We start from the raw sequence: 13937 nt of genomic DNA on the forward strand, positions 1-13937 counted from the left end.
ATCGCTCAGGTATTGATATACAGGTTTACAATGAGGATATCTGATTTCATGAAAAATCAATCCAACCTGACCTCCTCGAAATCAACTGTTCTTTTTTTTTTTTTTTTTTTTTTTAAATCTGTGGTAACTTCAGCATATTTAATGAAGCCATGCAAAGTTTTACCATCACACTGTGAATATTTTCAGAGTTTCAGGCTCTTAAAGTACACTGGGGTGGGTTGAACTTTTGTGCTTTTCAATTATATTTTCCATAATTTCTGAGCTTCATAACTTCATAAATACAGAAGATAAACACATGACATTTTCAGGGCTGAAAAACACACCTGAGTTTTGTTAAAAACTGCAACCATCAGTTTTACATCCACTCCAGGTGTCGCAAGCTGAACAAGAAAAGTACTCAGAGAGCGCAGTACTCTGCCAAGACTGTTCATTCGTCAATTTGAGTATTCAGAAATCACGGCAACATAGAATCTGGCCATTTAATATCAATCGACCCACAAACTAACTAAATAAATTTTAAAAATACCTTGCGTGAGCACAGACCTGTTGTGCATGCGTACATTATGTACAGATACCGAACTGTGTGACCAAAATATGTAGCGGGTCGAGTGAATTTATGCAGGTAACTGACACAGCGTTCACTTGTTGTCATGGTTACGGTGATGCCGTGCCGGCCGCTATATCTCGCAATGGAAAATCTTTAATAAATCCGTGGATCCAAACTATAAGCTGCATCACTGCCAAAATCTAATGAGATAGTCCTTGTGTTATTTCTGACCTTTGCTGAAAATTTCATTCAAATCCGTTAGTCCGTTTTGAGTAATATTTCACACGGACAGACAGATTCACAGATTCACAGACAAACGTACACCAATCGTCACATAACTCTGCCGCGTTTCTTGGCGGAGTAATAAAACGTCATACGCATGTGCTGTTCATCCATGAAAAATAAACAACCGAAGCACAAACGGAACCCCTACAATCACAGGGAAACTAGCGAAACCCTCGCCCTTGTGACATTTATGTGCTTAGAGAGAAATTTCAAAAAAAAGGAGGAGGAGGAGAATATGGACGCGGTCGTGGCTCGGAAGGAGAGGCCGATTTGGGATGCCAATTTTGCAAAGGGAGCTTTAAGTAAGTACTTGTTAGCATCTACTAGCATTTTACGTTCGCATGTACTGTGCCACAACTCTACTAGGCTGCCTTCTTTGTTTAAATCCCACATACTTGTCTTGATGCGTTTTGCCATCATCTATTTGGGTTTAGCGCCAGTGTCGCACTGATCAGTACGTCATTTCATACTGCATTTCTATTGGTTAGTTAGTTGTCGTAGGTCGCACTACGACCTACTACACTAAAATCAGGGTTGTAGCGAATTCAGAAACCTTCATTTATGCACATATGAAGGTTTCATGATCTGCAGCTTTTAGTAACAATCTGTAGCTCAAGTTAATACACTTTGTGATATGTTTTTTACTCAGACTTGTGATTTTTTTTCAACAACTACACATTGTCTAATCATTTGTAGTTTGCGATTAAAGCAGGAGTTTAACGCACACCCAGGACTTTCAAGAGATTGAAATACTAGTCTGTCTTTGAAAAAAACAAACAAAGAACTATCTACAAAATAGTCTGTAGATGCTGCCAGAAAAAAATTCTTCGTGTGTGTAATAATAGTGGAGTGACAAAAGATCTATTTGCTCTGGAAAGAATTTTGCAGATTTTTCTAATATTGACACGTGTTTGACACCTGAATATTTCAATTTATGTGCTTCAGGCTTATTTTTTTTCTCCTTTTTTCCAGTGAAAATATGATAAATTCAGCCAAAAAAAAAGTTTTATAGAGCTTTAAATGTCATATTTCCTTGAAATTGAATTCAGTCTTGCATTCCTTTCCTTTTTATACTCATTCAAACTGTTACACTCATTTTCTGTAGTTTTATTGACCGCAGTAGGCTACTGTTGTGTTGGGTCTTTGCCCCAGACTTATTCAGTTTTTGATTGAATTTGGTCATTCTTTGTGAAGTTGTTTCATGTTTTATTTTGAAATTTTCTTTGCGTTTTACTTCCGCTGTTCTGTTTCACTTGTGTTTTAATTAGTTAATTAGACCTTTGTGCGTGTTTAGTTTAATATTTTCAGCTTTCAGGTCAAAGTTTGACTCTTGTGTTGTTTTGCCATCCTTTGCTGCCTTCTTAGTTTGCGTTTTGGCCTATCTTGTGTTTCCATCACCAGCTTTGTAGGTAAATCTCACCATTTTCCTCCCGTGTCTTCTCTACACTGAGGCAAAATTCACCACATGACGACTCCCAACGTCGTGAAGAATAAGACGAGTCACACTTTGCTTTGGCAGCCGAGGCTGAAACGTGCTGACAGAATAAATAACTCCGCTCAACGCTAAAGCTGGTGAAGTTATAAATAATAGACTCGCTGTCTTGTGCCTTGAAGTAGTGATGAGGCGGACTAATTTAGACCACAGCAGAGTTTGATATCATCCTCCAGAATGCTGCACTGCCGGCCTTATTTTATGGTGCTCAGATGTCTGATGGGATTCAGCAGATAACTGGAAATGTCACTTTCTATTCCTCGCATCTGTTTAATTTATAGATAATTGCCGTTATCTGAAAGAAATCTGTATATTATGGCTTAAATGATGGTAAATAATTTTTTAAACTGTTTTGCTAAATACACAGTTATATATAAATCACAGAAAATCGTGATTGTGTGACGTAACTGGACCAGACAAAAGTGATGAAAAAATTTTTTTTAAAAAACAAAAATACAGTAACATTCAGAAACTGCAAAAAAACCCCACCTATGATTATATTTTCTGACAACTTTTTACAATAGTAAAAAAAAAATGCAATATTGTGGTCAATGGGCTTTGAGTGTCTTCAGTTTATTTATTTACTTTTGTTTTTTACAGTTAACAGGTAGATTTTTTCTGTACTTTTTTCTGTTATTTCAATAGATATTATCTGAATTTAACAAAACAAAAAATCTCTTTAAAAAAAAACAAAACATTTGTCAGTTAGTACCACTATTTTATATATATTTGTCATCATTTGAAATTAAAAAAATCTTCATTTTAAGGAATGAAAAATGGTAAAACATTTTTAAAGCAAATTTAAAAATTAAGTATTTTCCCTGTTTTGTTGAATCACAAATAAAAATCGCTGAAAATGTATTAACTTACATGTTAACTGTAAAAAAAATTATAGAAACTGTAAATATCAAACACACATTAAAATAAGTATTTTTACATATTTATATTAAAGGCAAATATTTGTCATATAATGATATTTTTAGCTGATTTAAATACAGTAAATTTGTTTCATTTACGGTCACGTTATTGATATGGACATTATGTACAGTTTTGGATTTTTTTTAACAGACAACATGTAATTAATATTAATTAATTAATATTTCTGTCATTTTACAACATGTGTAATTGAACAAAGTTGTGCAAATCTGTAAAATAACAGTTTAGAAAATGTAAATATCATTTTTTTCTTTCAAATAATGGCAAATATCTGTAAAGTAATTCCTTTTTCTGTGTTTAATAGTGTAGAAATGGTGTAACTGTCGTGTGAACGGTTGTAAAAGAACAAATGACCATTTATAAACATACAGATTTTCAATGTTACGTTCAGTTTTGGCCTGTTTTTTGTCAGTGCAGCGCATTCGCCCCTATTTTACATCTGGAAATGTCACTTTATATTCATCTCATCTTTTTACAATAGAATTTACAGTTCGAAATCTTGGTGGTGAGACTTTGAAGAGTGCTTGCGGTGGATTTATGGCGTAATTCCTCCGTTTGAACATCAAAAATCCGACGACACAAACCTGGCGTGGTTTACCAAAGACCTCGCGATGCTCCCTGTAACTGTAATTCAATATCACGACATCAAATCCCCAAGTCTGCGGCGACGACCGAGCCAAATATTCTGCCAAATTCCTGAGCTGCCGCCGCTAAATGCCCTCTGACATGCGCGTCTCTTTTAAATCAGATATTGCTGTTTGTTTGCAACGATAAACACCCTCTAATTAAACTCATTTGATTATCTGTAAAGACATAGAGGAAAGGTGGAGAGTAAAGTTCTCTGCAGCAGCAGCAAAATAAAAAATAAAAAAAGCAAAGGTGTGCTTCTGGATTGGTCCCTGCAGGCTCGAACAAGGCTGAGCTGCAACAAGGCGAGGATGACTCTTCTCATGAAGGGGAGGGAATTAACTAGGATTGAATGGGCTCAGTGCACTCGCTGCTGCTGCCAGTAGAGGCTGCAGAGGTATATAATAAGGTGCATGGATTTAATGAGGCCTGAGCACACCTCTGTTTGAACTGCATCCACCTTGAAATGTGTATCTTAAGGGGTGTTGCTGAGAGAAGCCAGAAGTTTCATGGTCGGAAACAAACTCCCTTCTTCTTCCCCATATTTCAATATGCAGATAGATGTTTGCAAAATCTCCATATGACCCTCCGGGACTGGAGCTTTTTCCCCCGAAAAACAAGAGCACTGTTCAATTCTCAGTCTCACTGTTGTCGGCTCATAATAAGATGATAATTTTTTATCCCCTTCTTCTTCTTCTTCGACGACTTCCTCGCCTTTGATGCATCTCCACGTCGGGAAAGTTGACATCTTTTTCCGCGACAACAAAAAAAAAAACTTAAGAAGCAACAATGGGAAAATAAAAAGGTTCATTACAGTCTACCCATACTTTGTTGCAGGAAAGCTGAATAAAACCCTGCGAGGACGGCTCTCATCAAGGCTTTTCTGCCAGATTAAAATTAAACCCTAGATCAATATCTGCTATTTATAAGTGGAGAAAGAGCTAATTTTCTCCTGGAGCAGAAACTTAAAGGGGGAAAAGGGCTTTGTTTACTCAGATGTGATAGAAAAATGTAGGATATCCCTGTGTATCTGGTGCATTTGCAGCAAAAGCAGATTCCAAGTCATCACAAGAGATATATTCTGGTGGTTGAGAGGGCATGACACTTACGTTCAAGGCATTCTTAGCAGCCTCGGCCTCTGATCGACTGTCAAAGCTGACAAACCCCACCGGCTGGGGAGACAAGAAGACAGAACAAAAGAAAGAAACATGGTTTAAGGCAGAAAACTGAGTCTGCATTTCTGTCTGACTGACAAAGACATGTTCTTTTTTTTTTTTTTTTTTTTTAAATCTATTTTTTTCATTTCTTATCAACCCTCCCTCCTCTTTCTCCTCCTCGTCTGTCTCTTTCTCTTTGCCCTGTTTATAAAACCGTGGCGACACAGAAACAGAAAAAAACGGAGGCTTACGTTGTACAAAGAGAGTTCATCAATCAGCTTCCAGTTTTTTTGCCCAAATACGGGCAACATAGGAAAGCGAGAAGAGAGGCTGAGGAGGGAGGAAAGAGCTGGAAAAGGAAGACGAAGGCAAACAAGGAGGGAATTTAGAGGTTAAAGGTGAATGAAAGCAAGAGCTGGAAGTGGGGCCTGTCAGAGCAGCAAATTTAAATCCGTTTTACTTGGTTTATATTCTGGTGAGAGTGAATAAAACAAGGAGTGGCTGTTTTCTATTGTTTTTTAAATGCCAGAACTGCTTGTAATTTTTAGGTCACAAATTACAAAAGATTGAATTACTTTAGGGCTGCACAGTGGCGTAGTGGTTAGCACTTTCGCCTTGCAGCGAGAAGATCCCTGGTTCGCGTCCCGGCTTTCCCGGGATCTTTCTGCATGGAGTTTGCATGTTCTCCCTGTGCATGCGTGGGTTTTCTCCGGGTACTCCAGCTTCCTCCCACAGTCCAAAAATATGCTGAGGTTAATTGATTACTCTAAATTGCCCGTAGGTGTGAATGTGAGAGTGCTTGTTTGTCTATATATGTAGCCCTGTGACAGACTGGCGATCTGTCCAGGGTGTCCCCTGCCTTCGCCTGAGTCAGCTGGGATAGACTCCAGCCCCCCCGCGACCCTAATGAGGATTAAGCAGTGTATAGATAATGGATGGATGGATGAATTACTTTATTTACTGCTGTTTTGGCCTGTTTTTTGTTAAAGCACTTTTTCTTGTGATTTTACTGGTGCAGATGAAAATTTTAACACATAAAAAAAACATAAAAATAAAGTAGTGTTTAGAAATTGTAAAAAATTTTAAAAAGTAGATTTTTTTCTTCTTTTTTGCTGACTTAAATCTTGACTATATAAATATTTTATATTTACTTTATCCTGACGGAATTCTACAGTAGAATATGATATTTACGGTTTAATATTGTGACTAGACTTTACAAAAATAAACTGGATTTATATACTTTGTAAAAAACATTGAAAAAATTTCTGAAAAAACATGTCAGAAAACAGTGGAATACTGTCACGTTTGAAGCTTGTAAAAAATGGTAAAAGTAATGGCTAATATCTGTAAAATATATAGAAATATATATTTTTTGATCAAATTTAAATACAGTAAAACTGCAATAAAAAATACTGTTAATAACAAAATACAGATTTTTAAAGTGGACATCATTTACAATTTTTGGCCCATTTGTTTGCCCAGTCTGTTTTGTTTTTTACAGTTAACACACAAAAAATATTTAAAATACTGCAATGTTCAGAAGCTGTAAAAAATTGAAGAATATTTTTTTGCTGACTGTAACTAAGACTAATTTTGTGGTCAGTGGTTTCAGTTTCTTTTCTTTTTTTAAAATTTTTTTTTTCTGTTATTTCAATAAATATTATCTGTAATTTAACAGAACAGTGAAAATCTGGGAAAAAAAGTACCATTATTTTAAGGATATTTAATGTGACTTGAAAGTAAAATTCTGCATATAAAGGATTAAATATGGTAATAAAAAAAAGAATAATAATAAAATTTACACAGATTTTTTTAAGACTAGATTTTCCCTGTTTAGTGAAATAGCAATTTTAAAAAAACAAACAAAAAACCCAAAATCACAGCAAATGTATTTACATGTTGGCTGTAAAACAAATGTTAAAAACCGTGAATGCTGTCCACATCAGAAATAAGCATTTTTACAAATAATTCATTTCTTTTACAATGTGATCATAAATTTCATAGCTTTACTGTATTTAAATCTGCAAAGCAATTAATATATGTAAAATTATAGTTAAAATACTTAAAATACATTATTTTACTTTCAAATAATTTCAAGTATCTATAAAATAATGATTTTTTTTTCTGCTTTAAATACAGTAGAAATGGTGTACTCTTAGTGTAAAAGGCTGTAAATGAACAAATGACCATTTAAAAACAAACAGATTTTCGATGTTATGGACAGTTTTGGCCTGTTTTTTTGTTGGTGCAGTGTATTCACATCTATTTTACTTGTTTTATATTCTGGTTAGAGTAGAAAAACAAGGATGCAGGTGTATCTGTCAGGTTTCTAACTGACAAAAGAATTTTGTTGTGGTGTTTGCATGTGAGGATGCTGTGGAGGAGGTAAAAAAAATCTCTAAACATGTCGCTCCCGTGGGGTCGCGACGCTGCCTGTGATCTGCAAGAAGCAGTTGAGGGTTGTGGGAATTTTGTAGAGTGAGAAGAAGAAGAAAAAAGAAAAGAAAAAAAGACTAAGTGAAGACGTCAGGAGGAGGAAGCATAGCAGGAATATAAATAGAAAGGGTCTGTTGCTATATATGGAGATGGCTGCGAGTTCTCGGACTGAGAGGGGAGATTGATTGATTTATTGTCATTAGGTAGGAGCAAAACAAAGCCGAGGAGGAGAAAGAGGAAGGCCAGACAGGACTTTAAAATGTTGAAGACGACAGTTCAAGTGACACAAAGACAATAAGACAACCTGCATGGACCACATTTTCTACATTATGAAACCTGCACAATCCTCCCTCGCAGTTTTATAGCTTCAGTGTTAGAATAAGTAAGAAAATAACTGAACTAAGTGCATTCTAATTTTTAATGATGGCACGCAACCACAATGAAACAAAAACTGGGAAATCCTAAACCAGTGCAACGAGGCTTTACTTGTTCTCACTAAAAGAAAAAAAGATCTTTCCTTTGTTCTCAGTTTTAGAGGAATTATACTCCATCTAAATCGCCCTAAACCCTTCTAATGAGCATGTCATGTCTTTATGGGAAACAGTGTAATGTGGTAATAAGCACACTGACATGAAGCTAAATTGCTTAACTCTGGATGTGGACACCTGCCAGCTGAGCTCATTTTCATTCCCCTGGGGGCGAAACTCAACCATCACTGCTGCTCTTGTCAAAACGCTCGCTTTGACACCTCTGAATTCTTTCCTTTCCATCCCCACGTATCCCACCAGAGTCGACTGTCTGCGGCTACGAGTGCTCAATCGACTGCCAAAGGCAAGTCGGTGCAACGCTTTTTCCCTCCCCCCGCCGCCTCTCAACTCTTTTTGCTGTTAAAGATACTTCTTGACAAAAGGCTGCTAATCCTTCGTTGCTGATAACAGCAAGAGGGAAAAAAATAGCACAAAGGAAAAATGTTTTGTGACAGAGAAGTTGTACAACGTGAGTGATTTTTATTGTATGTATCAGTGTCTCGGTGTGTCATTTACCTGTTTCGAAGTGAGTTTTATCAAGGAGCCTTCGTAACCCTGAAACAAACAGAAAAATGTCAGAACTGTGAAAAAATAAAAGCTTCACTGTGTCAACACTGTAGGAAATGTTCCTGTAAAATTACAGTAAAAAACTGGCAGCTGGTGTCACCTGCATTTTACTATGTTTTTATCATTTTATTTTTCTTGTAATTTACTTCAGCTTTTACTCGCAGAATAAATGATTGCAGTATTACAGTAGAATATGAAGTTTATGATTTAGACTTCACATCACTAAACTGTATTTATATACACTGTAAAAACTGGTATATATCAGGAAGGAAGGGGGTCAGAAAAAAATGTAAAAAATGGTAAAATACTGTAATATCAAAAAATTAGAAAATAATGGCTATTGTCTATAAAATAATAATATTTGTATTACATTTAAATACAGTAAATTTTAAAATCACATATTACAAAACAATGATTTACTGTAAAAACACTGATTTTTGATGTGGACATTATTTACAATTTTGGCTTTTTTTTTTAAATACTTTGTTTCTGTGATTTTTTTTGACACAGACAAAAATGGTGAAAAGTAAAAAGTATGTTAAAAAAAAAATCCTAACAATACTGTAATGTTCCGACAACGGAATTATATATTTTGAAAATACACGTTTTTGATGTGACCATCATTTATAATTTTGGTCTGTTTTTTTCTGTGTTTGTTTCGTTACACTTTTCACAGAAACATGAAAAAAGTACTTCAAAAATGTAAAAACACTAGATAACAGTGAAGGCAACATTAACATTTACAATATTAACTTTAGTTGCGTGCAAAATTACAATATTTTCTTCTTTTATAAAGTGTGCATTACAGTCATTTAGCATAAAAAAACAATGTGTCTTCAACATTTTCATCCTGAACTGAGATCTACCAACTTTAACATTTAAAAATGCATATAGCATGAAAACAAATCACATTATCATGGATCAGAAATATTTATATTCAAATCTGCAATATGTGACAAATTGTAGTCTATTAAATATATTTAACCCATTATTTAAAAAAGGAGAATTTATAAATGCATTTGGTTTTTAACAATATTTTTTCGTTAAGTTGCAGGTAATAAATAGCTAAATCACAGAATTAAGAACTGATATGCATGTTAGCCCTTAAAAATGTGTAATTAATATCCAGATCAAAAATATGCATTTTTACAAATGGTAATTTGATATATTTAACTAAAATTAAATCCACCCAAATATAGTTATTTATAGATATTTTAAAGAAAAATTCTGCATATTATTGTATATTACAGTTTGAAAAAATAGTAATTTTTTTAAGTGCTATTTCACAGATTTCCCTGATTTGTTAAATTCCCGATAATATCCAGTAAAATCAGACAAAAAAAATCTTAATTTATATGTTGACTGATCAAACAAAAAGGTCAAAACTGTGAATAATGTTCATATCAAAAGTCTTTCTTTTATAATGTGTGACCATAAAATGACACTGTTTGACTGTATTTAAATCAGCTACAAAGTGTAACTATTTTACAGACATTTGCCATCATTTTCACAGTTTTTTACAGGTTTTGAACTTTACAGTATTCTAGCATTTTTAACATAGTTTCTTGACCAACCTTCCTGCCAGACTTTCACAATTTTTTAATGGATGTTTTCTGTTTTTACAGTGTTCTTGCTCAAGAAAACACCAGAATTTAGAGTTTTAACAGTATTTTGGAGAAACAATACACTACTGCGAAAAGCTGTCTTTTTACAGCAATTTATTGTAGCGTATTGTAAATCAACAACAATATATTGATATTTTCGGGATTCTAGCAAAGAAAATGTAATTTTGTGTCTAAAATCTGTGCATTTGGTAAAAACTTCTGCATTCCTTTGCATGCCAGGATCACAGCTAACTACGCTTGGTTGTTTCATGGGTCACGGAGCTCTTATTAGGACCATATGGATTGAATTGTGGGGTCTAACCTGATTAATCAAGATTTACTGCTTTCAACACTCATGATATAAACCATTAACTCAGAGCACATACCATGAGCGTTCTCTAAGTAAGGGATTAGATGCATAGCAATCGTCCCATTATTCACTGAAAGCTTTAAAGCTGTATTTCTCTCGGGCAGCTGTCCAATAAACTTGTGACATCTACATACATTCACCTGAACTAAACCTTTCTGGACTCTGTGTGACAAAGTGGTGTTTCTAGAGTAAAGCAAACAGCTTTTTTTTCTTTCTTTTTTTTTGTGTGGCAGGCATGGAGCCATGTTTCCATGAGACACACAGTGAAGCATCCCGCAGATCAAGATGTGATTGAACCTCGGCTTTAGGATGACAGACACTTGAACCTTGCCGGAGAGTTTCCATTGCAGTTTATTTCATCACCATTAATGGAGGTCCCATTGACTGCTGGAAAGAAAGCTGCTAAGAATAGCTGCCGCCCTTCCTTTAAAACATACAAACATACCTTAAATGGTCTGAAGAGGAGATACAGCTCCCGAGGTTTTATATCCAGCGGCAGTCCACTGACAAATAGTGTTCGGACCTGAGGAAGACAAAGAAAGAGATCATGTATTTTTCATTAACCTGCAGCGGTTATAAATAGCTGCACTGCCTTTCTGACAGTAACAGATGAGGTTATGAGGAAAAGGACGACGAGTTAAACAGTTACCTGGGTTACACTTACAGACAGACTTTTTCAAACCGACATAGAGGTGTCTTACAGTTCAGCAAACACACCCTATCACACTGCTTTCTACAGTGAGTGTATTGTGTTCTCCTGTGTAATCTACAACCTGCTGTGTTTTATGGCAATCCTCCCTCGCAGCTCTAGCCTCTGTTTTACATTTGAACTTTTCAACTCGAGCTGGCATTGCCGGGGAATTATAATGTATATGTTAGCCGCAACAGGCTAAAGGGAAATGTAATTGTTGTGGTAGCATGAGAATGACTCTAAAAAGTGCTCTCGGGTAAGGAAGTTGCGATTATGTTTTGTTAATATGTCCACTGATCGGAAGGAAATGAATGCAGGTATAACAGGGGTTGATTACAAAAAACCTCAATATTTCCATCTGTTTCTGTGAAATCTCAATTTACTTCTGTTTTGAGGATACAGAAGTACACAAGCTCCCCTAATGTAAAAAAATAGAGGTAAAAAAACAAGCAGATGACATTAGAGTTTTGACTATTTGACTGCCGAAAAGGGGTTTCACGAACCAATACTGGTCCTTTGGTTGTTTAATTAGAGCTACAGGATGAACTTTGCATGTCAGTACACATTTTCCAAGTCCAGAAGAAGGAGAGGGCTGGTAGACTTATTCTTTAAAGCCGGAACTTGGTGTACAACTCACCTAGTGTACTGCACGTCCTCAGAAAATGGATTAACTTGAACTTTGCTGCTGCTTTGGAAACTATGGAGAGCAACATGCTAATATTTAATGTGCACCACGATGTGAAGAATTCTGTTAAGCTTTTTAATCTTTCATTTACACTGAGGCTTTCTTTGCTTGACAAGAAGATCGATGACACTCCGACGTCTCTTAGCTTAGCATTGAGTCTGGAAATCAAGGGAAACAGCTAGCATATGCTAACCTTCAATTTGCACACTAATATGAGCCTAATGTCTACACTCAGCAACAAAATGAATGTGTATATTTCCCAACAAAATGATAACAACAAATAGCATACATTGTTTAACCTGGTTATCATTCCTAGCATGACTCAGGCTTATAATAAAGTGACTTTCATGGCATGTAGACATGTAGAGTGGTTAATATTAACTTTTTTTGTACACTACCAGCATCACTGCTTAAGTTAAAGTGATTGTAGGAGCTATACAAGAATCTAGTACAGAGAAAACAACAAATACAAACCATTAAACTGCTTCCTTTTTTCTATTTGAAACTAAACAATGCTGTGTTTTCCTCAAAAGAGTCCATCAATACTACTGCAACCTACTAATAGCTAACAAAGTTAAATAAAAATAAGCATCTATTAAGGTGCCGTGTTTAGAAAATTTTAGTTAAATGCGCTGTACTTGTATTCAACAGGAAATAATACTGAATAAGTTGTAGGCAAATGCAGCTTGTGTTTGTTACAATGTGGACAAAAGGCAGCTCAATTATTTACAGCATGTGTTTTAAACTTGTGTTCCCAAAAAACAGAATATATTCACCTAATTGCTTCTTTAAAAACACCTGTGGCATTTGTTTTTGCTTAGGCGCGGCCTAATCTGCTTGAAAAAAAATGAAATACCACATGGAACTGGGCTTAAACTCCACTAGCTTATTGTCTTGTATCACTGATGTGACGCCATAGTGAATAAAAATCTGACTGCAGTTGAACAATGCCAGTATACAGCTTTTATCCAATCTGCCTTTGTCCATTGTCATCGTAGTTAACTGAGAAACTGTAGTGTTCCAAAACTGCAGACTTTAACGATAGTGGAGGGTTTTCAAGCTCTAGTCGGAAGTGCGTAGTTACAAATTGAGTTCTGCACATGCAAAAAAGTTCCGTACATGCATTGGCAATGTTAGTTTGGTACAAATACACGCACCGTTACACCTCTAAACAATGCTGAACTGGCTGCCAAATCCAGAAATGCAGACAAATTAGCACCAGTGCCAACATTTCAAAAACACAAACACAAGTCGCAGGTGCCGAGACGTCCTGTCACAGCCAGTGAATGCAGATCTGGCTGCACTTCGGAGGCTGTGAAACAACAAATTCCCATTGTTGCATGTAATTGTAGATGTCCTCAATGGAGGGTCAGTCCGGAAAAGAGCTGTTAGCGCAGGTATTTCAAATAATAAACCACATTGACGGCAACATGTGTCTTCCATTAAGGCATTTAACCTCCTTTTAAGCTTCACAACACAACAGCAAAATAAAGTGGTACCAGGATAACTGGGTCAAACATGAAATCATAGATACATTTAGAGAACTGTATTATCTAAAGAGGCACTAATCAGGAGTTCTACCTGGAGTTTAATTAAAGTTGGAAAAGAACTGCTTCAATGCACAGAAGACGTCAAAAAACCAAACAACACACTGTGCATCAAAAACTCCACCCGACACAGCAGCATCAATACCATAACGGTGGAAATAAATGTTTTATTCAGTGATCTGATTCTATTTAAGGCCGATTTTCGAGTAAGAAAAACGAAGGTGTGCCATTACACAGAGTGGAGTCAGAGCTCCCAGATTCATTAGATAGTGGATACACAACTCAGGGGACAAAGGAACTGCTGAACTAACACTACACTTCATTCCCACATGTAACCTGATACGCACCACTGAAGCCAAAGGCAGAGCAACACACAAACAAAGGAGCTTAGCAACTGGGGGTAGCAGGAGCCGGCGAGCGCCAAACTGCCCATCCAGCCGACGAAATCTCACCTCAGCCACTTTCT

The 13937-nt window shown here is 35.9% G+C and overlaps 1 protein-coding gene across 5 annotated transcripts in view; it reads right to left on the minus strand.

The window, feature by feature from the left end:
- The window catches only part of LOC111566011 (RNA-binding protein with multiple splicing-like), a 50476-nt gene that overhangs the window by 18545 nt on the left and 17994 nt on the right, over positions 1-13937 (minus strand). For 4 of the 5 annotated variants that reach the window (XR_002745962.3, XR_002745961.3, XR_008600563.1 and 1 more), the window contains exons 2-4: positions 10994-11071; positions 8524-8562; positions 4997-5059 (exon numbers count right to left, since the gene is read on the minus strand). Coding sequence is in view for 2 of the 5 variants with exons in the window: in XM_023266366.3 (XP_023122134.1) it covers positions 4997-5059; positions 8524-8562; positions 10994-11071 (180 nt within the window). In the remaining 3 variants the exon portion in view is untranslated. The remainder of the gene's footprint in view (positions 1-4996; positions 5060-8523; positions 8563-10993; positions 11072-13937) is intronic. The other variant, XM_055007630.1, reaches the window with a different exon arrangement.

The sequence above is a fragment of the Amphiprion ocellaris genome, chromosome 23 (genome assembly GCF_022539595.1).
Source record: "Amphiprion ocellaris isolate individual 3 ecotype Okinawa chromosome 23, ASM2253959v1, whole genome shotgun sequence".
Classification (NCBI taxonomy): Eukaryota; Metazoa; Chordata; class Actinopteri; family Pomacentridae; genus Amphiprion; species Amphiprion ocellaris.